This window comes from Arvicanthis niloticus, chromosome 30, assembly GCF_011762505.2.
Source record: "Arvicanthis niloticus isolate mArvNil1 chromosome 30, mArvNil1.pat.X, whole genome shotgun sequence".
Taxonomy (NCBI): Eukaryota; Metazoa; Chordata; class Mammalia; order Rodentia; family Muridae; genus Arvicanthis; species Arvicanthis niloticus.
The window spans coordinates 9,952,805-9,973,942 of record NC_133438.1 but is presented as its reverse complement, the minus strand read 5'-3'; the positions used below and the strand labels follow the sequence as shown (position 1 = coordinate 9,973,942).

Here is a 21,138-nt window from a genome sequence, read left to right as displayed (position 1 = left end):
ATGTCCATACGAACTCACCTAACCCCTAAAAAGCCCAGTATCAATTACAACTTTGGATTAACTAATTAAACTTACCTTCATCTTGTGCTTGTTAATAAATCCAGTGCTTCCTACAACGTTTAGCCTAGGGAAGTTCAAAATGAACTAGAAAATTTTTCTGTCTGAAAGGAGAGGAAACAGGCAAAGGGATGTCCATGAAAGCACTGTTTGAAGCACCCCTCCATAGCCTTCCCTGAGCTTTCCAGTTCCTGTGTCTTCTGTTAACTGATTTCATGAGAAACATATAAAGTACAGTAATAGAAGAAACAGTTCATATAGAATAAGGGAAGAAACTAAAAAATGGCAAGAGAGATCATAAAGAAAATACACTCACAAAGAATGAACAACAATGGTACCACTGTGCCAAACTCCATAGTGAGGTAGAGTATAGACAGAAATTTCTAGAACGGACAGACCAATTTGATTAACTCTTATGGGATGGGGCAATGGCATGGCTTTCATTTTAGAGTTACACCATATAGCTCTCACTGGGCTGAAGGTCCCTATGTAGACCAAGATGACATCAATCTCACAAAAATGACCAAAGTTTCATGACTGAAAGCATGTGCACTTTCACACATGGCTATGTCTTTTGTTCTTTATCATAAGACCTTCCCACTCAGGGCCAGAGATACATGATTGATTCTCAGATATGTATCATTGATTAGGAACGCCCACTCTCTGTGAAGGTAAGGTGTTCTTAATTTTCTCTTTGATTGGAGAGGAAGAGGGGGGAAGGGAGGAATGGCTGTATGGGGAGGAAGATGGGGGAAGGGGAGAAGGGAGGGAGGCTGAAAAAGGAGAAAAGAAAAATCAAGTATAAAAATAGCCACGCTTTAACGACTTTAATACTCTTTAACAACCCTGCTATGTCCACCTTCTTCCCTTTCACATTTTTAATCTTAAAGAGAAAGGATTGTGATACTTTTATATTAGCCTTGTAGGAGGGTAACAGGGTTTGGCACCCAAGTTCATTATGAGGCAGGAGTCCATCCTTAAATACTTTCGACCTGGTTCATTTCTTACTAGCTAGCTACCTAGAAGCTCCTCAGCAGGATGAAGTAGGACTCGCTCTGGCCGCTCTATTTCTTAAGGATAAAGCGGTGGGGGGAAGCTAACAAAGCCTTGAATGTCACCAGCCCCTGAACGTCGTCCTAGAAACCAAGCAAGGCAAATCTCTCTACTTAGGAGTCCCTTCTTCACAGAGACCGATATAACAGCCACAGAAACACAACCAGACAAGCCTGTCCTTCATTACGTCACGCACAGCTCCCAAGTCTCCGGTTTAAATCTTCTCCGCATCTCCCCAAGGGGCCATCTTAGCTACCTCCCACCCTCGACTCTCATTGGCAGCTAGACCTGCTTGTTCCCGTAGTTGCTAGCAGCGACGTAGGCGGGCACAGTCTTGGTCACTAAGATACTTCACTTCCGCTTCCGCTCCTCCTGCGGAAAAAACATCTGATTCGTCCGGCCAATGGTGAATGAGAAGTAGGCGGGACTTGGTTGGTTCAGACCAAACAGACGCGAGCTTGTGCGGCAATGGCGGCGGGACAGCCCCTGTAGCGCGGCTCGGGCGCCCCCACGTCCGCTTTGCGTCCTTTCCCTGGCGCCGCCCCGCCCGAGCCCGGATTCCGCCCGGAGCTCGCCACTGCCTGATAGAAACGCCAGGGAGCCAAGATGGCAGCTGCCGATGGCGACGATTCGCTCTACCCTATTGCGGTGCTCATAGATGAACTCCGCAATGAGGACGTTCAGGTGCGGGGATCCTTCCGTTAGAGTGTGTGGGGGAGATTGGGGACAGGGATCTTCGCGGAATGTGGGAGCGATGGCTCCGTGTTCTCCGGGAGTGGCGGAAAGCAAGCCGCGGCCAATCAGAATTCAGGTCTCATTTTTTCCTGATGGCAAGGTTCGATGAGATGGCAGCCTTCATTGGGTGCCCGGCCAAGCGTAGGGCAAGCCTCGAGGGTCCCACCTGAGTGCGCGCGGCCGTCCCAGATCTGGGCCTGGGCGGCCCGAGATAGGGTGGCGGTCTCTCTGCCGCCTGCCAGTCGGTGATTGGCGGCCGACTCAGAATGGCTCCCTACAGGGAATCCGCGGAGGCGCGAGACCTGCGGTGTAGGAGAAGCCCACGGGGGTTCTGGAGACCAGGGTAGCGTTCCCATTGCTTTTAGTGTTTTTGTTTGTTTTAGCTGGAACGAGTTGGGGGGGGGCTGGTACCGGGATTTCTATCCGTTCTTCACCGACCTCCGCCTTGCATTTTGGAGTAGCTCTCCTAATAGAGGAGGAAGGAGGCCGTGACAGTATCCTCTCCAGAGATTTCACTAGCCATAACTGGGGATGGGTCACGTGCACAGACCCACCTGTCCTCCAACCTTGTCCTAAGCCGACCTGCCAAGCGAGTTAATAGTTGTGATTCATGGGAGAAGAATGAACCGGGGTCCCTGAGTCGTCGGACTCCGTGGGTTTGAAAAAGAGGTCCGACCTCAAGGCCGTATACTCTCACCTGAAAATGACCTTGTGCGCACATTATTTCATTGCCCCTGGCTCCTGTTTTCTACAAATACCAGCTAATAATAGCCCTGGTTTCACTCGGTGGCCGAGGAAAAGTAGTAAAATAAAACTGGCTGTTTGTAAAGGCTCCATAAACGTTAGCTATTATTTTGGAGGTGTGGCTATTTTGGCACTGGTCTACGGCCTTCTGCTTTTCCTTTTATATAGGAATTGTTCATGCTGCACTAGGTCAACTTTAGAGCCTCTGGGCCTATCCGTTAAGTCTTATGTATTTAATGTCTGACTCTGGTTCCATTGTCGGCCACTCCTGGGTCTTGCACTTCTTGCTAATTGACTCAGGCAGTCCGTGTTCCCCTTCTGTTAAATGGGAATAATAATCTTGTTTTGGGCATACTGTATGAATATATTTGCATGTGCTCTGTAAACATATGCAAAGTATGAGGAATGTTGTTGGGGTCATAAAGGATTCCAGAGTCTGGTATAGTGGTGTATGCTAGTGATCCCAGCACTCAGGAGGCAAAGGCAGTGTCAAGGCTTGGTCTACATAGTGGCACTGTAGCAACAAAGAAACAGTCTGGTTGCTGTACAAAGGCTAGGTGTGAAACAGTTAAATGGAACTAAATCTGCATATTACCACATGTAAAAAATGATGAGACTTGTCAATGTTGAAATAGTGAATCAGCAAATATTCATCGGGCATTTCTTCAGAGTGGTGTTCTAGATAGTCATAGACAGCTGGGAGCAAAAGGACAAAACATGCCTTAAAGGAATTAAACTTTGAGTGAGTGGTCACAGATAAATAGGTATTATGTTGACTATGGAAAATATTAAGAAGAAAATGAGAAGTATAGGATACAGTATTAAAGTAAGTATGGGAAAGTCTTGTTGAAATTTGAATCAGTACCTGCTTGTGAAGGAGCCATCAGATTCTGTCTGGGAAACATCCAAACAGTTGGGTTAGGAATTAGGCCAGTTGAGGTAGGCTCCTTCCAGAATGTAAAGTTTAAAGAGTTGGAGATGATTCCAGAAGAGAGAGAGAGAGAGAGAGAGAGAGAGAGAGAGAGAGAGAATATGAGAGAGAGAATGAATGAATATGAATAAGTATTCACAATGGCTATAGTTCTAGTTTTTTGCCTCCAAGGATATTTAGTAATATCTAGGGACAGTTTGGTTGCCACAACTGGGAGATTGTTGCTGCTTTTAGTAGGTTGAAGTTATGAATGCTGTTAAACATGATTGCAGTCTATAGGACATCCTTTGTAGGAAACAAAAATGTCCTTCTAAAAAACAAAAAGATTTTAGTGCTAAGGTTGAGGGAAGCTGTTGGATGAAATGTTCACCCAGAGACAATAAGGAACTCTTTTGGCTTTGGTCAGTGTTCCAGTTTTGTCAGGATTCTGAGTCACCATAAAGTTAATATAAAACAACATGAAATTTTATTATATGTTTCTGGAGATCAGAAGTCTGTCAGAGGTCCTGCTGGGTGAAGATGGCATGACAGCATAGCCTAGAATTAATTAGGTAACAGGGCTATGCAGCTTTCTGCCACTTTACTCCAACATTCACAGTGCCATCTTCCTGAAGAAAACAATGTACACTGTTGATAAAATCAAAACTAGAATGAAAGAGCGGCTGGCAAACGAACAGGAAGCTTGGCGAGACTCCAGCTCCTAGATGTATTTCCACAATGACCATGCTGATAGTCAGACTGCTTAGGTTCTGCTTGGGGATCATCAAGTGCCTGTTGTTTAGCATCAGCATCCTCACCTGTTTTTCTAGAAGACCTCAGATCAGAGTTTGAATAAACTACCCGAGCATACAGGGAACAATCTGTAGATGATGCATGCAATTATTACTGCCATGAAGATTATGAATGTAATGGTGGTTGCTCCCTGATACCATCCCTTGTCCTTAGGGCTGCTGCTCACTGCTCATCCGTTGTGACCCTGGCTCCTGCATTTCCCATAGTCCAGCTGGGAGAGGGGCACGAGCATGTAAAAAAAATTGAGGCAAGGATGTTGAAAAACTAGTACACAGGTCAGCAAAATAACAGCCTTAGTACCATATCCATCCACAGCCAGCTTTTGTAAGTAACGTTTTGCTGGAGTAAAAGCCAGGCCGGTAGCTTTATTAAGTAAAGCTTTGCTGGAATAAAAACCATGTTAGTTTGTTTACATAATGGTTCCTTCCCATCACAGCTGTTGTGCTGTGAGCACAGGTTGAGTGAGTGATTCAGAGACTGGCCTGTGGGGCTGGGAACATTTACCAGCAATTTAAAGAACAAGTTTTTCTGGGTATTCAACAGTGCACTGAGCACCTGCAGACTAACTGCCAGCATCTAGGGATTGTTAGTATTTGAGGGGTGTGGGTGTGTGTGTGTTTTAAACCTTATAGTCTCTGCACATTTTATACTTCGAGTGAAAATAAGTTTTTTGGGGGGTGGGGGTTAGTACTTCGTGTTGAGATCTTTTTACTACCAAAATGAGATTTGGTGCCTCTTTGGTCCTTCCACTGCTCCAAAAGACATGGTGACATGGAATGAAAACTTTGTTACATACATTTTGTTTGTTTGTTTTGAGTTAAGGTATTGTTTTGTAGTCCTGGCTGACCTGGAACAGGTAATGCTCCTGCCATAGCTTTCCAAGTGCTGGAGATACAGGCAGCTGTGCTCAGGTACAGGTATCAAGATAGCATTTTATCAGATTCTCAGCACTGTCTGTGAGCCCAGACACTCTATAATCCCCTGATTCGAGAGCCATATTTTTCCAAGATCAAGGTCTCTTGTAGACATCTTTCTAGTTGTCTGGGGCCTGAAAAGAGAGCTGATAGAGAGTCTATTCCTCTTCTACCTCTCCCTCAGTCTTCTGTGTTTTCTTTTTCCTTCCACTAAGAGAGTTCGCCTGTGGGATAATTCAGTTTATAATTTCTCAGGTATTGTCTTCACAAAATGATCTCATCACATTCTTGACACAGCTCTGGAGCTTGATAGAAAAAAAAGCATCCTGTAAAGAGAAAGAAACAGAGAGGTTGCCAGAGTCATCTGTCAGTGCTGTTCTAGCTTAGTGTCTCTTTTCTGTGTCTCAGTTTTGTGTGATGAAGAGGCATGGTCACATATATATTGATAGGGTAGAGACAATTAAGTAAGAACCTGGCATGTAAATACTTAAAAACAGACCAGTTGTGTGTGTTGGCCAGACAGTTGGCCGCTGTATTAAATCACTACAAACAGGATGAGTTAAAATAGCAAATGCATCCTCTCAATTGCCTAAACACCAAAAATATGAAATCATGATGTCAGCGGGGCTGGATCCTCTGAGGTTCCAAGGGAGGTCTGCCCGTGTATGCTCTGAATTGAGGGTGTTTTCATCTTCACCCTCACTACTTCCTCTTTCATATTTGCAAGGACAAGGTGTTAGTACTGGTGTTTGTGCTGCACATGGCACATGCAGTAGTTGAAACGGACCGCTTGTTTTTTTCTCTGCTCTCACACCACAATCGAGAGAGCTCCATGATGCTAAAAAGTGCACGATTTCTTGACTAGCAAACAAGCACTGGATTCTACTAGTCCGATATCTAAGAATGTCCCCCAACCTTCAGGTTTCAGTTGCAAGCCTTGGGCCTTGTGCTTCTTTACCAGCTGGCTGTAAATCAAGGTCTATATACCCCATTTGGTAATTGCCTGGGTGAGGAAAACATAGAAAGGTGTTAGCATTCTTCTTGGCCACTATGTGAGGGTATGTGACGGAAGCCATTCTGAAATGGTATTTATAGTTTACAATCAGAATACATCATTTATGGCTACTATAGGATAGTAAGGTATGGGGAAGATGGGGCTTTCTTTGGATGGCTTTGGGCAAGAGACATTCTGGTTGTTATGGTCTAAGTGAGGGGGAAGCTTGTAGCCAGAAACATAAGCAAAAACACATGCTCACATGGAAACTGAATATATATACTTTTATATTGTAGGTCAGCCCGCTGAACTGGGGGTGGGGGTTAGAACTGTAAATACTAGTCTTGGGTTTTTTTTTTTTTTTTTTTTGGCATATATTAATTATTCATAGTACGAGTTTCATTATGAAATGCTCCTGCTTCTACGTGATGCGTTTTGATCATGATCCTCTCTGGCCCTGGCCACTCCTACTGATCCCCTTCTTCTCCCAGTCTTCTACTTATAGTCACCCTAATTAGTGTTGCTTATAGGAGTAGGAGTAAGGTATGGTGGTTTGATGTGGTATTGCTATGTAGTTCAAGCTGGTCTCAAACTCAAGAATCTTTCTGTCCCAGTCTTCTGAGTTCTTAGATCACAGGGGTGTACCACTATGCACAACTGTTTTGTTCTGAAGGTAATATTAGATGGTTAGTTCCTGTTGCCACTGTAAGCCACCAGTCCTGGTTGTTGATTTGTTTTTTGAAGCAGGTTCTTGTAGCTGAGGCTGTCCTGTAACATTGTTTGGAATCAAGGATGACCTTGAATTAAGATCTGCCTGCTCTCTCCTGCCACCACCTCCCCAGTGTTCTCTGTAGTAGTGGGGCAATGGAGCAAAGAGGAAGAGTTGGGAGTAGAGTTCAGTGCAGATATAGTCTAATTTGGAAAGACGCAGGGGAAGTTCTGTCTTCCATTGCTAACACTGCTAATGTTAAATATTTTTTTAGGAACTCAGAAGTGTTTAGTTGGATTTTACTGTCTACTGCTGATCACTGACTGAGTGTCTTTATGCATAGTAGCAAGTTTTCCAGGGATTGTCCTAATGGTTTCAGGGCCGTGGAACTCCTCAGGGTGCAAAATCCCTAATTTTCTTCCTCCCTTTGTTTGTCCTTTCATTAGCTTCGTCTCAATAGCATCAAGAAGCTCTCCACCATTGCCTTGGCCCTTGGGGTTGAACGGACCAGAAGTGAGCTCCTGCCCTTCCTTACGGGTAAGCATTCCTGAGACCCAGGTACAGGGAGGACACTTGGGTGTTTCTTGCTAAGTGATCAAGATTCCTCACTGTACGTTAATATATTGTAAGTCTTCCGTATGCAACAGTGGCATGAAACAATACTTACTATACAGGAGCCTAAGTATAGTCCTCTAAAGACAAAGCAATAGAAGCTAGCTTGAATTACAACTTCAGTTGTTAGTGTTGATAAGTTTAGTCGATTAGTTTTTCATCTCTAGAATGAAGATAATCTTCTCTACCCTTTGTTGTCGATTTGGGCATTAAAGAGCAGTAATCATTAACTTTTATTACATAGTTGTCACATGCCATCTGTCCATTGGACTCATATTTTGTGCTACTGAGTTACCTTATATAGTAGAATGGTACCTATATTCTTAAATGCCCATCTCCAGTGTCATTCATCTCAGTGACAAAGCAACACCTTAAAGCAGGGAATGCTGCTGTTGCTGATCTGTACATGAGGAAACTGAGGCATAGAAGATGAAGTGACTATTTTCATCAGATTTTTCTGTTTGGATGTGACAAAGGGAGATTTTATACTCAGACTCCATAGTCAGCAGGATTAGTTAATTTTGAAGAATTGGGGTCTGATTTCACATCTCTGCTTTTCTGACTTCCTGTGATATGACTTTGGGCAAGATTTCACATCCACCTGCTTCAGAGGGTCCATGGGTAAGATAGGTGGCGTGATTCTGTAACTTAAATGAAGACTAAGGCTCCTATGAAGGTCCAGTGACAGGTAGGATGAACTGTGGGAACCTAGAAGTGTGGGCAACCAAAGATCAAGAGGAACTGTGATTAATACAGATTTATTTTTGAGCTTTTGGATTCTAAGTAATGTCAGGTTTCTTCTGCTCTGAGCTCAGACAATTTCCAGAACAGTAATAGTGTTTCAGCAATCACAAGCTGAAGGCCTCTTAGCTCATACGTATAGAACATTAGCTAATTTTTAAAATATATTTTTTAAAGATTTATTTATGTCTGCATGCATCTTTTCACTCTCTTCAGAAAAGGGCATCAGATCCCGAAATAGATGGTTGTGAGCTACCTACCATGTAGTTGTTGGGAATTGGACTCAGGACCCCTGGAAGAACCATCAGTTCTCTTAACCTCTGAGCCATGCCTCCAGTTCCTCAGCTAGTTTCTTGAGAGAAAATCCACAAACTTAGTTTTCTAGGGACAAAGGCCCCAGACTGGACATGTTGAACAGGTGGTTTTTTTTTTTTTTTTTTTTTTTTTTTTTTTTTTTTTTTTTTTTTTTTTTTTTTTTTTTTTTTTTTTCTGTTCTTGAAACAGTGTGAAGTTGAGGTTTCTCCTGAGGCTGCTCTGCTTGGCAAGTCCAAGGTGGAGAATGGTAAAAAGCTGATGAACAGCAAATGAGTGTACATTCCACCAGAGGTCAGGGTTTCCCTCAGCAGAGTCAGGGCTTCAAAGAGAGAGGCCTTTGAGTTTGGGTAGTATGCTTCTTTTCCCAGTCATTTCATTCATTCACATGTCATTCTAGCTCTGGCAGGATCTGGAGCACATCAAATCTAGTCTTGGGCACAGGGGATCAAAGCTCCTGGTAGCGGTGCTTGATTAATGTTGTAGTAGGGGGAGAGAGTGAGTGCAGGAAAAGGATCTGACCTAGTCTACGGGCTTCTTGGAATCTGCAAGAAGCAGTAGCTGAACCAAGCCCAAAAGGGTAGAAAACAATTTCCTGTCTTAAGACATAGTTCATGAAAGTGAGTTCCTGCATATTTCAAGTCCCACTGAACATCCTGTGCTGCACACATGTGCTCTTTTTTGTCCCTGTTGAGAGGAAGTTGGGGTTAGAGTAGTTGTGCTGCTCAGCTGCCGTCCCACACATGGGGCAGCAAAGCCGGATGTGGGCTTGAGTTTACTCTTTCACCAGGTAGATGAGGAGGAGTGGCAGGCTGGGAGACAGGGATGAAGACAGTGAAGAAGCTGAGCGGTGTTTGCTTGCTCCGTGCTTGGGTTACTAGTTTGTCTTGGGTTTTTAATGGACTTGGTCTTTGTCCACAGACACCATCTATGATGAAGACGAGGTCCTCTTGGCCTTGGCTGAGCAGCTGGGAACCTTCACCACCTTGGTGGGAGGGCCTGAGTATGTGCACTGTCTGCTGGTGAGTGAAAGCTGCAGAGTCTCTTCATCCTCTTCTCCACCTTGGAGTGAGAACTGTGGTTCTGCCTATGGTCACCAAGAAGCAGAGGATTTAGGGAGGCTAGATATGACCTCAAAATGGATCACCTTTGGATGTAACTTTAACTCAAGTCAGTAGTGGCATTTAATCTATACTTGCCATCCATTCTGCATAGTTAACCACACTGGGACTCGGGGGCACTTGGCCTGTAAGTTTTTTGTAAGTTTGGGTCAGGCAAGGTTCTATTATTTACTGGTATGACTTTGAAGAGTACAGACCTTCCTGTCTGTGTAAATTGGAGCCCACTGAAATCCCCTTTTATAGCTGACTTATATGCCCTCATATGGCACTTGGCCTATAATAAGTATTCACAATTAGATGTTGTGGTTATAATGTTTGGGTAAGGTGCATCATCTACCATTTTGGGTTGGAAGGTTCACTTGATGGATGAACTACCTAGAATACCTGCTCTTTGATTAATGAGAACAGTATCAAGACTGTTTTACAAGACTCACATAGAAGGAGTGATAAAAAAAAAAAAGTGAGAAATACAGTGGCCTTGCCTAAAACCTAGTTCATGGGTGTTGGAGCCCTGTCATCAATGTTTGTTGTACATTGAGAGCTACACACACGTGGGCCTCCTGAGAGATGCTTATAGGAAGCTTCTTATCAGAAGGATACAGGTGGGGAGATCAGAGGAGTCTCAGGTGAGGCCATGGGGTAGGATTGCATAGCTGAAACAAAAGAAAAACACTGGTTCCTAACCTTGTGTTTTTACCACAGCCACCCCTTGAGTCACTGGCCACAGTGGAGGAGACAGTGGTTCGAGACAAGGCGGTAGAATCCCTGCGGGCCATCTCCCATGAGCACTCACCTTCTGATCTAGAGGCTCACTTTGTGCCTCTGGTGAAACGGCTGGCGGGTGGAGACTGGTTCACCTCCCGCACCTCGGCCTGTGGTCTCTTCTCAGTTTGCTACCCCCGAGTATCCAGTGCTGTGAAGGCAGAACTTCGACAGTGAGTTCTCACTCCCATCACCTTACCTAACCTTCTTCTAAGCCTTAGCCCCTTTAGGTCTTCTCAGGACCTAATGTCTAATGCCCTTGATGTCTCCCTACTTCTCAATGCTCCTCAAAGAGGCTGGTCCTTCACAGTGATCACTGGGCACCATATATGAAGGCTGGATTTGCCTGGTCTGCCTGCGTGGAAATTTATTCCTGCCATTAGTTACACATGTGGACTTGGAACAGAATACAACACAACAAATAGTGTTTGGTGTTATCTGCAGCCTGCCCCGGGTTTAGACACCTCAGTTGCTGACACATACTGCATGTCTCCACTAGTCTCCCTTGTGTCTCTTAATGAGACAATTGCTCCTGATATGGAAAGTGAGTCACTCGCATTTTAAACAGTTGTTAGTACTGTGTTGTACTCAGTCAGAGACCTCAAGTTAGCTGTGTGGGGACGTGCTGTTGCCAGTGGTCCATTTATAGAGCTGAGAATACAAAGAAGTCATGAGTTGTACAAAGTCACCATTGTCAACACCAGAATTTACTGCAGACCCAGCAGTGCTCTGTGCTGTTCTGTGACACCAGCTGTTAGTACTTTCCAGGATTCTAAGTCTGGGCCTCCATCCAATCCCAGGTACTTCAGGAACCTGTGCTCAGATGACACCCCCATGGTGCGGCGGGCCGCTGCCTCCAAGCTGGGGGAATTTGCTAAGGTACTGGAGCTGGACAATGTCAAGAGTGAGATCATTCCCATGTTCTCTAACCTGGCCTCTGACGAGCAGGTAAGTCAGTCATCAGCTCTCACAATGCAAATAAGCTTAGGAAGGGGTGCACCCTTAAGGCTCAGTGGGCCTCTGCTTTCCTACCCCTCCTGCTGTTTTCCCTAGGACTCGGTGCGGCTGCTGGCAGTGGAGGCATGTGTGAATATTGCCCAGCTTCTGCCCCAGGAGGACCTGGAGGCCTTAGTGATGCCTACCTTGCGACAGGCTGCTGAGGACAAGTCTTGGCGTGTTCGATACATGGTGGCTGACAAGTTCACAGAGGTAAGTTGGCATAGTTCCACAGCTGTAGACACTGAGGCTATCTGAGGGAAGGAGGGAATAACATGGAGGAGCTGACATGCTTTTTAAGTATAGCACAGATCTACCTGAGTCTTAAAGAGGAACCCAATGATCTCCCAGAGCCAGGCCTGGGTGGAAGTTCAAACTCCATGAAACCATGTCTCCTAAACGTAAACTTCCCAAAGAAAGACACAGCCCCAGTGATACTGGTCAGCACCCACAAGCAGTCAGATCAGGGTCAAGTCCTGTTTGTACTGAGATCCAAATTTTCTTAGCCAACTGCATGTCCTCCACCACCCCACTCTCCTCGCCCTTGCACCTTCTTATACTGAGAGTTAAGTGTTGTATTGTTGGTGCTATATTCCCAGGTCCGTAGTTACTAGCACGACTTTTGGTCAAGGTTCTGGAGTCAGTTAATTGCACACATTCCTGGCCTTTCAAGGAGCAGGCTAAAAGTCAGCCTCAATTAAAAGTGCTGATGGGGGCTGGAGAAGTGCCTCATCGGTTAAGAGGACTGACTGCTCTTCCAGCCCAGCAACTACATGTTGGTTCACAACCATCTGTAATGTAATCCAATGCCCTCTTCTGATGTATCTGAAGAGAGTGACAGTGTACTCATATATGTATAATGAATAAATCTTATTTAAAAAAGTTTGTTCTAATGGAGTGTGTTGTTTGTTCTGTTTGCTTGATGGCATTGAAAGGAGGATGTGGTGCTTCAGGATGAGGAAGTGGCAGCTAGATAACAAATATGTCGGAGCACAAAGACAAGCCTGCACAGAGAATGTAGAAGAGACAGAGTAAGCAGCAGCATTCATGACTGGATGCTGAAATTTAGTGAGCAGAGGGGCAGACATGAGCAAGAGCTCCTCATGGAAGGAATACTCAGCCCTAAGTAACATATTCCTGGGTCTAGTGGAGTTGTCTGAGACCTGGCCATGTAGAAGTATGTGTGCCTGGGGGGCTTAGTACCACAGTAAAGGCAAGTAGGCTTTTGATCTGCAAGGGAAGCAGGCTGGATGACAGGGCTCAGGGGATATGAAATAATAGTCTATCCATAGCACACAGCAAACATACTCATAAATGCAATATAAAGCCCTGCAAGATGTTTACTTCTTTATTATTTTAGTAGTAGAGTCATCCTACTCCCAACTGTTCTTCCAACAAGTTAAAGCATAGTCATCTACATTCTTTTCCTGCATCCTTGTTAACTGGCATGTGCTTTCCTCTTCACTGTTTGTAATCATTCTAATTGCAAAAATGATACCAGCTTCTTGTAGCCAATTTAATAAAATACAAGTATGTTTACATATTTTCATGTTAGATGAAAGCAGGAACCACTTACTGTGTTTAGGTAATGGGACATCCAACGTCAAATAACCTAAACAATAAATGGAAAACATACCATGGAGAATGTTCTGTAATCCTCATTCTATTTCTGAAGAAGTCATCAGAGAGGTGATGACTTCACTGGTTGGTCGTGTCGTCGAGTTGGGACTATGTCCCTTGTGCTGTGTCCTAACCTCATTCTGGTGCTTTCATCTCCATTTTTGCCTCTAGCCCTGAGTGGCTGCCAGACTCTTCAGTTCTGCTCTTCTTCTCTTTGTGTTCAGCTCCAGAAAGCAGTAGGACCTGAAATCACCAAGACAGATCTGGTGCCTGCCTTCCAGAACCTGATGAAGGACTGTGAGGCCGAGGTGAGGGCCGCAGCCTCCCACAAGGTCAAAGGTTGGTGCTGGCAACCAGAACACAACTAGATGGGTGGATTTCTTAGAGGCAGAAATGAGCCCAGAGCATCAGGTCTCATCAGCACCTTCCTGTCCCTGCCCACAGAGTTCTGTGAAAATCTCTCAGCTGACTGCCGGGAGAATGTGATCATGACCCAGATCTTGCCCTGCATCAAGGTAATACAGTGTTTGATGGTAGGATTTGAGACTGCTGGAGATGGGTGAAGATTTGCTTTTAGGTACAATCAGATCCAAGCAAGGTTTACAGTCCTTTTGGGATACAGTAACTGTTTAACAGTCATGGATTGGGCTGTAGGCAAAATCTGAGGGTTGCTGCTGACCCTAAGATCTAAGGGATGTGTTTACTGCTGAGAGACCAGAATCCCCTTATGCACAGAGTTTTGGTGAATAGGGCAGTTGGCTCAGGATCGGGGCTCACATAACAAACAATGCCTTGTTGAGAATAAGTGCAATGCAGCCCTGAGATGCCCTGTCTATGTAAAAAGCAGAAGACTGTGGTCTTCTTGGGGTATCAGGGATACTGTCTATGTGGCCAGTTGCCATTAAAGGAGATTTCTGACCTTGTCTACCTCCTTTCTTCTCTCCGAAGGAGCTCGTGTCAGATGCCAACCAACATGTCAAGTCAGCACTGGCTTCGGTCATCATGGGCCTCTCTCCCATCCTGGGCAAAGACAACACCATTGAACACCTTTTGCCCCTCTTCTTGGCTCAGCTAAAGGATGAGGTAAGAGTGGTAAGGTTTCCTGAGTCAATCAAATTGTCCAAGAGTATAAAATTTTGGCACCACACTCCACACTTCCTGCTTTGCTGAGTTGATGAGAGGCATACATGTCTGCTTGTTCACTCATTCTTGTCAGACAATGCTTCATGTGCCCTTAATTTTGTACTCATCTGTTTCCTGAGTGTTGATGACATAAACAAAGACCAAGACAATGGTGATCCTTAGGGACCTACAGAGTGTGGCAGTAGAGAGGAACAGATGGATAAATTGTCCCGTAATTCTACTCAGAAACTGTAGGTACTGGGAGAGGTGTGGCATGGTTTAAAGCGTCAGGTGCTGTAGAGACTAGAATACAGTGACATTAATAAATTATGATTAGTCCTCTTGCATCATTCCAACTGGTCCTGTTGTGAGAGATAAGCCTTGCTGGCCTGGCTTTCGTGGTCTAAAGCTGCAGCTGTAATTTGTCTCCTGGCCCACTGAAGGTCCCGTTGAAATGGCTCTGGCTTGTTTCTTCTACATGCTTTGATGGCCATAACCATTCTGATCACCGTACCTGCCTGTGCAAGTGGTCTAGAGAACAAAAGAGGTCACTGTGGTAACAGTTTAGGGAATTGGCTTTGAATCTGGGCAAGCGTCACTGCAACAGATGTTCCTGTTAGGAAAGTGTAGCCAGTGTTAGGGAGAGATAAGAGAGGTTGCCAGAGGTCGTGGGAAGCCAGACTAATGTGATGCCATGTGTTGGCCTTCTTTAATGGAGTACTTTGATAGACTACACAGTGGCTAATTCTATGATGGTGAATGCAGATTTGTCCCCTTTTCCCAGACTGGGTCAAAGATGCCTCATAGGCCATTCCTACTCAAGAAGTCATTCTTTAGAAATGTTTGTAAAGTCAGTTGAAAAGTCTTAACATTCACAGCTCTGGATTTAGTTTCTAAAACCACAAGAAAAAAAAAAGGCTCTTGGATCTGCATTTTGGGTTTTCCAGAGAAGTTGCTTTTTATGGCCAATGTGGGGCTTCTCCACTCGTGTATTCCCATTGATGTCCCTGCCCTATGGAATGAGTGTGAATGGATACATACTGACTGTCAGTCGGAGTTCACAATACCTGTAGTCAGGCACCTTAGAGATTTGTCTGATGTGTCCCAAGGTCTGAGATTCCATGTCAGTGAAAAGAAATAAGAATGATAGAGAGTAAGCTCCCTGGAACACTCCTTTCCTTCGTGTTCCAGGCACTGGATATTTCTTCCAGCCTATCAAGTGGCTCCCATTTCACTTGCAGAGTCTCAGTTACTTTTGAGTCTAGGTGGATATTTTCTGTTATGGGACAATACCCAGAAAGGAGCTCTTGCCTGCTCCTCTCACTCTTCTAGGGTATGTAGTCTGTTCTCTCAACCTTCCTATTTTCTTTCCAAGTGTCCTGAGGTACGGTTGAACATCATTTCCAACCTGGATTGTGTGAACGAAGTGATTGGCATCCGACAGCTCTCTCAGTCCCTGCTTCCTGCCATCGTGGAATTAGCTGAAGATGCCAAGTGGCGAGTGCGGCTGGCCATCATTGAGTACATGCCTCTGCTGGCTGGACAGCTCGTGAGTGAGGACCCAGGTTTTATTGGCACTGAAGTGATGAGTATAGGGTCCAGTTATATCTCCAGTGACAGGGCTGTGTTGTTGTAACAAGGGATTAGGAGCTGTCCCTTGTAGGCAGTGACAGCTGCCCATGGAGGGAGGACCCTACTCTGGAACTAGGTTCTTAACCGATGAATGGGGTTTAGTCAGAACAAGAAGCAGCTCAGGTGGGATTGAGAGTTGCATGATTATCTGGGACCCCACCCTCCCTTCCATCCTAACTCTCATCCCTCAAGCTCTTACCAATCATTTATCTCTGCAGGGTGTGGAGTTTTTTGATGAGAAACTTAACTCTTTGTGTATGGCCTGGCTAGTGGATCATGGTAAGTTCTCCCAGCAACACAGCAGGGTGGGTTAGCCCCAAAGACAAACAGATAAGCTAGGACATTCTGCTGTTAGTGCTTACATGTTGCCGTTAGGAAACCATAGAGGAGTGTGTAGATTGGGGTTGAGGTTGTGGGTAGATACAGAAGACCTGAGTTTGAATCCTTTACTTGGTCTGCTGAACCAAACCTGGTGTCTTTCCGTCTTTGGCTTTATGCACATTCCAGAACATGAAGACTTCTTACCATGGCCTCTCAGCCCTTGTGAAACATGTTCCTTGTTTTTTTATTATATGGTTAAAAAAATTAAAGTTACTGTTTTTCTCTCCCAGGCAGTTTTAATTAGTATGCATTAAATAGTTTGAGATGTAGTTTTCATGAGCAGAGCCTTGATCATTCCTTCTGAATAATGAGACAAACGGTTCCTGCCTCTGGTGGCTAGAAGGTGCTGTATGAGAAAGAGAAACTGAATAAAACATAGCAAATGCTATTTTCTAATTTTGCTGAATTTGCTGATACGTGAATAGCTGCTACGCCCTCCTGGTCAGTCCTTTACCTTGAATCACCTCCCTTGCTCTGTCCCCATTGCAGTGTATGCTATCCGTGAGGCTGCCACCAGCAACCTTAAGAAGCTAGTGGAGAAGTTTGGGAAGGAGTGGGCCCATGCCACTATCATCCCCAAGGTCTTAGCTATGTCTGGAGACCCTAACTACTTGCACAGAATGACTACACTCTTCTGCATCAATGTGAGTGCCCCAACTGCCTGTAGGTCCTGGGGAATGGGAGTGCTACTGAAATAAAGGTGGAGGAAGGCCCTTTGTCTACGCAGATGTTTGTCTTGGGAATAGAAACATGACTTGGTAATAGAGAAGTGTCTCAGTACTGCAGGCTAGCACTTGAATCTATAGTATTTGATGAGGTCTCTATGGGGCAAGATAACATAGTGAGAGATCCAAGATTGGGAGGCGTTACTTACTTCTTACACTATTTAGTGACATGTAAATCCTAAAGAATGGATTAGAAACAATTTTAAGTAAACATTTTTGCTTATTTCTTCTTCTAAAATTTTGAGACTCCTGTATGAAGGAAGCATTTCAGAGGTTTGAAATCCAAAACTCTCAAATGCTGAGAATGATGGAAGTCCAGATATAAAGTTTGAAACATCCCCAGTGAAGACTATGTTAGGGATTTTAGAACTGCAATAAGGTTAACTCTCCCCAGAGTGATGCTTCTGGACTTAGATCCTTCCATGCTGCTCCTGGGTCTTGATGATGACCCAGGTAGCATATTCAGAAGAAGATATATGGGGACTTAGCTGTGAGCCTTGCATAATCATACCTCTGCCGTTCACTGGTCTTCAGGTATTGTCTGAGGTCTGTGGCCAGGATATCACCACCAAGCACATGCTGCCTACAGTTCTTCGTATGGCTGGGGACCCAGTTGCCAATGTCCGCTTCAATGTGGCCAAGTCACTACAGAAGATAGGACCCATTCTTGATAACAGGTGAGGTCTGGGGGTTGTTCTAAACATCTTAGATATTTGAAGATTTTTTTCATGCTTTGTGACCCTTGCCTACTCTTTCCTCTCCACAAAGTCTGTCTTCTCTGTTTTAGAATAAGAATTCATTTCTCCAGAGTAGAATGAAAACAGGAAGATGATGATAGTTCTGAATAAAAGCAAGAAATTACTAGAAAATGAAATTATATAAAGAACACTGTGCTTGTGTTGAAAACTCATAACTAAAAAATACATGTAGTGAAATATACTTAACATTTTTAGTGAAACTATTAAATACTGCCCCAGGAAGCTTTGGAAAACATGTTGTACAGTCTTCATGCCCTGAACTTATATTTAATATGAGACCATTATATATCCGCAGAGTTTTAGTCGGAACTAGCCTGGGAGTGCAGAGTGCTTAGCTAGCCCATGCATCCTAAAGAACAAAGCTATGCAGCTATGCAGCTCAAGTCTACCTGACACACAATTAAGAAACAGCAAGGAACAGGGACAGGATATTCACATCTTACTGGAACATTTTCTAGAGTACACAAAGCACTCTGGTGTGTGGAACTATAGGTACCAATGTAGTTTGATGGACAGGTCTGTCTTCAGAAAATTGCTGGATCAATTGGATGCCCAGGTAAACCCAAACGAAATTTCTGCCCCAGCATAAACAAATTAGTGTTTGACCTAGAACCAGGATGCTGAATAAAACATATAGAAAATGTAGAATGTCTTCATGTCTTGGGTTGGGCATAGACCGTCTAAGACATGAAAGGAAGACATTGATATGATAGCTTTCATGTAGATGAAAAGATGTGTATCAGAAGGCTAACCTGACAGTTTGGAGATGTTTCTGAGTAAAGAACTCCTTGAGTATCTTATATATAAGAAGATAAAGAATTCCAATAATACATGTGGGAAGAAGACATATGACATTCAAGTGGGAGTATGGGAAGCTGAGAGGTGCAAGTAGGGTAGAGAGAGGAGCAGGGGGAGGTAGTTAGTCAAAATAGTATACGTGAAAATACAAGAATGAGGTAGCCTGTGCTTTTGTATTAATTTAAAAGTAGTATTTTCACAGGCTCAATGAGTATGTGGTAAGGTGCATCTGACTAGGTGTTCGGAAGTGTTGGCTGTTAGGACAGCACAGGTTATAGATGAAATACTCTGCTGAACATCATTCTAGTGGGAACTGTGCTACAGTTAGGATGCCTGAACTGCTAATGGCTTAGAAGGCTGTGCATTTTATCCGGAAGAGTGCACTTAGCTAGATGTAGACCCTTAGCCAGCCCTTGCTTTTAGACACATAAGTACTCAGTATTGCTCCTCCCTCCAGCCCTTGAGAACGTGGTGGCCTTATATATAGTAGTCATAAGAGAGAATCACCCAAATGCTGGTACAGGGTAGAACACTCAGTAATGAGATAAGAGATGCCTATTTTAAGCAGCAACATTGATGATTATGGATGATGTCTTGTATTGAGGGAGAAGCTAGAACCAGGAAAATGAGCCAATTATATTGAGTTTAAAATAGTTAATATGGGGCTGGAGAGATAATGGTTCAATGTTCAAGAGCACAACTGCTTTTGAGAGGACATGGACTCAACCTCACAGCATATGTACGTAATATCACACATGCTTTTAATTCTGGTTCCAGGGTAATTATACCCAGCTCTGGCTTCTGAAGACATGGTGCCCATGTACTCATATAAGTGTGTGCATACACACAATGGGAGAAGAGAAGAGGGAAGGAGGGAGGGGGAGAGAGAGAGAGAGAGAGTGAATAAATGAATGAATGAATGAATGAATATATTCAGGGGGAAAAGGCAAAATGCCAGACACAGTGATACACAGCTGCCTATATTCCCAGAGACTTTAGTGGTTGATGCAAGAGGGTCAAGAGTTGTAGACCAGTATGAGGTACATAGCTTGCGATCACATAGAGTTATATAGTAAGATTTTTCTTCCCAAAAACAACAACGAAAGCAAGCAAATAACAAAAGCAAAACAATTCTAGGTGGTAGAAATGAGGGCAGTGCTTATATGGAGGATAGAGCAGCTGTTTGCCAACGTTTGATGCCTGTGTGTCTCATGGTTGCTCCACAGCCTTTCTCTGAGATCTGCCTTCGTTACTTACAGGATAGGCAGATTCCCCCATGTCTTCCTTACATAAAGAGTATATACCACTTCTAGGCCCCTTAAAACCAAGAAGCCTTTGATCTTGCTGCACCTATTTATTGGCCCTGTCTTCTAGTCTTAGTTTATCTGGGCAAGAATCTACAGTGATGTTTCTTTGCATTCATACTAGGCATACAGTACTTCAGTGAACATGGATTCAGTCACTAAAGGAGTCTGTTCAGCTTCAAGACGTCTGGACTCTACTTTACTAGGCTTGCTTATGTTCTGTGCGAGCCTGAGAGCTTTCCTTGTTTAACTGTTTGATTCTAAGCCTAGGGCTCAGGGATTTTTCAAGTGTATGCTTGTGTGTTTCCTTGTTCTAAATTCTGACTTATGATTTGGTGTGTTTCTGTCTTGATACTTAACCCACACAGGAGCCCACTTCCTGTCTGTGGACACCCCCCCACACACACACACACCAGAGGCAAACTAGCTTCTTAGCTCCTTATCTTCTTTTTCCCTCACTTTCCAGCACCCTGCAGAGTGAAGTCAAGCCCATCCTGGAGAAGCTGACCCAGGATCAGGATGTGGATGTCAAGTACTTTGCCCAGGAGGCTCTGACTGGTAAGAGCCTGAGTGTAGAGCCTCTGGCAGAAGGGTGGATTACACAGTGTGAGTGCTCCTGGGAATGGGGCAGCACTCAGCAGTATGGTTTGAGAATGTGATGTGGTTCTGAGATCTATTGTTCTTGTTTTCCCAGTTCTCTCTCTTGCCTGATGCTGGAAGAAGAAGCAGTGCGAGCCTCTGGTGTCCACCCTCCAACCCCACGAAGTTGCCTCCCTTAGGGAGGTGGTAGGGGTAAATGACTGTCACTCCCTGTGCATGGTCTGACCCCAGGCTCCTCCCCCAGCACGGTTCTGTTCCTTCTCTCTGTAGCCTGGGAAGACTTCTCTGTCCACCTCCCAAGGGGCTGGGGCAGTACATGTTGGGGCAGGACAGCAGCCTGAAAAGAAGGGCTGGTTGTTCCTACCCGTGTTGGAAGAGATGGGAGCATCCTAGGTCACTGGCTTTTGCTGCTGTAATGGGGACCCCTCCCCCATCTACTTACCACCACCCTTTCCTAACCCCAACCATGTTTTTTGTGTGTGTCAATTGTGCCATTTTTATTTTATTCCTTTCCCTACTCTTTACACGGAGAAATAAAGGTGTAGAAATACTTGGTCCTCTAGTCTTAGTAATCAGAATGGAAGAAAGACCACTGCCTTGTGTCCTGTTCTCTGCTTTCTCTGAGGAGACCTTCCTGCAGCTATCCCTCCTGTTACCGCAAGAGTGAGGACTTGGGTCCAGCAAGAGTGCAGCAGGAGACCCAGCAGAGTGTCCAGAGACTGCTC

The 21,138-nt window shown here is 44.5% G+C and overlaps 1 protein-coding gene across 1 annotated transcript; it reads left to right on the top strand.

Moving 5' to 3' along the window:
- Positions 1-1,503: 1,503 nt before the first annotated feature.
- Positions 1,504-20,963, top strand: Ppp2r1a (protein phosphatase 2 scaffold subunit Aalpha). The gene is made up of 15 exons (XM_076927898.1): positions 1,504-1,794; positions 7,376-7,466; positions 9,516-9,616; positions 10,418-10,650; positions 11,278-11,425; positions 11,531-11,686; positions 13,318-13,432; positions 13,538-13,608; positions 14,042-14,176; positions 15,591-15,764; positions 16,066-16,126; positions 16,718-16,872; positions 17,488-17,630; positions 20,280-20,371; positions 20,508-20,963. The coding sequence occupies exons 1-15, from the start codon at positions 1,717-1,719 to the stop codon at positions 20,522-20,524; spliced, it is 1,770 nt and encodes a 589-aa protein (XP_076784013.1). The 5' UTR covers positions 1,504-1,716; the 3' UTR covers positions 20,525-20,963.
- Positions 20,964-21,138: the final 175 nt, after the last annotated feature.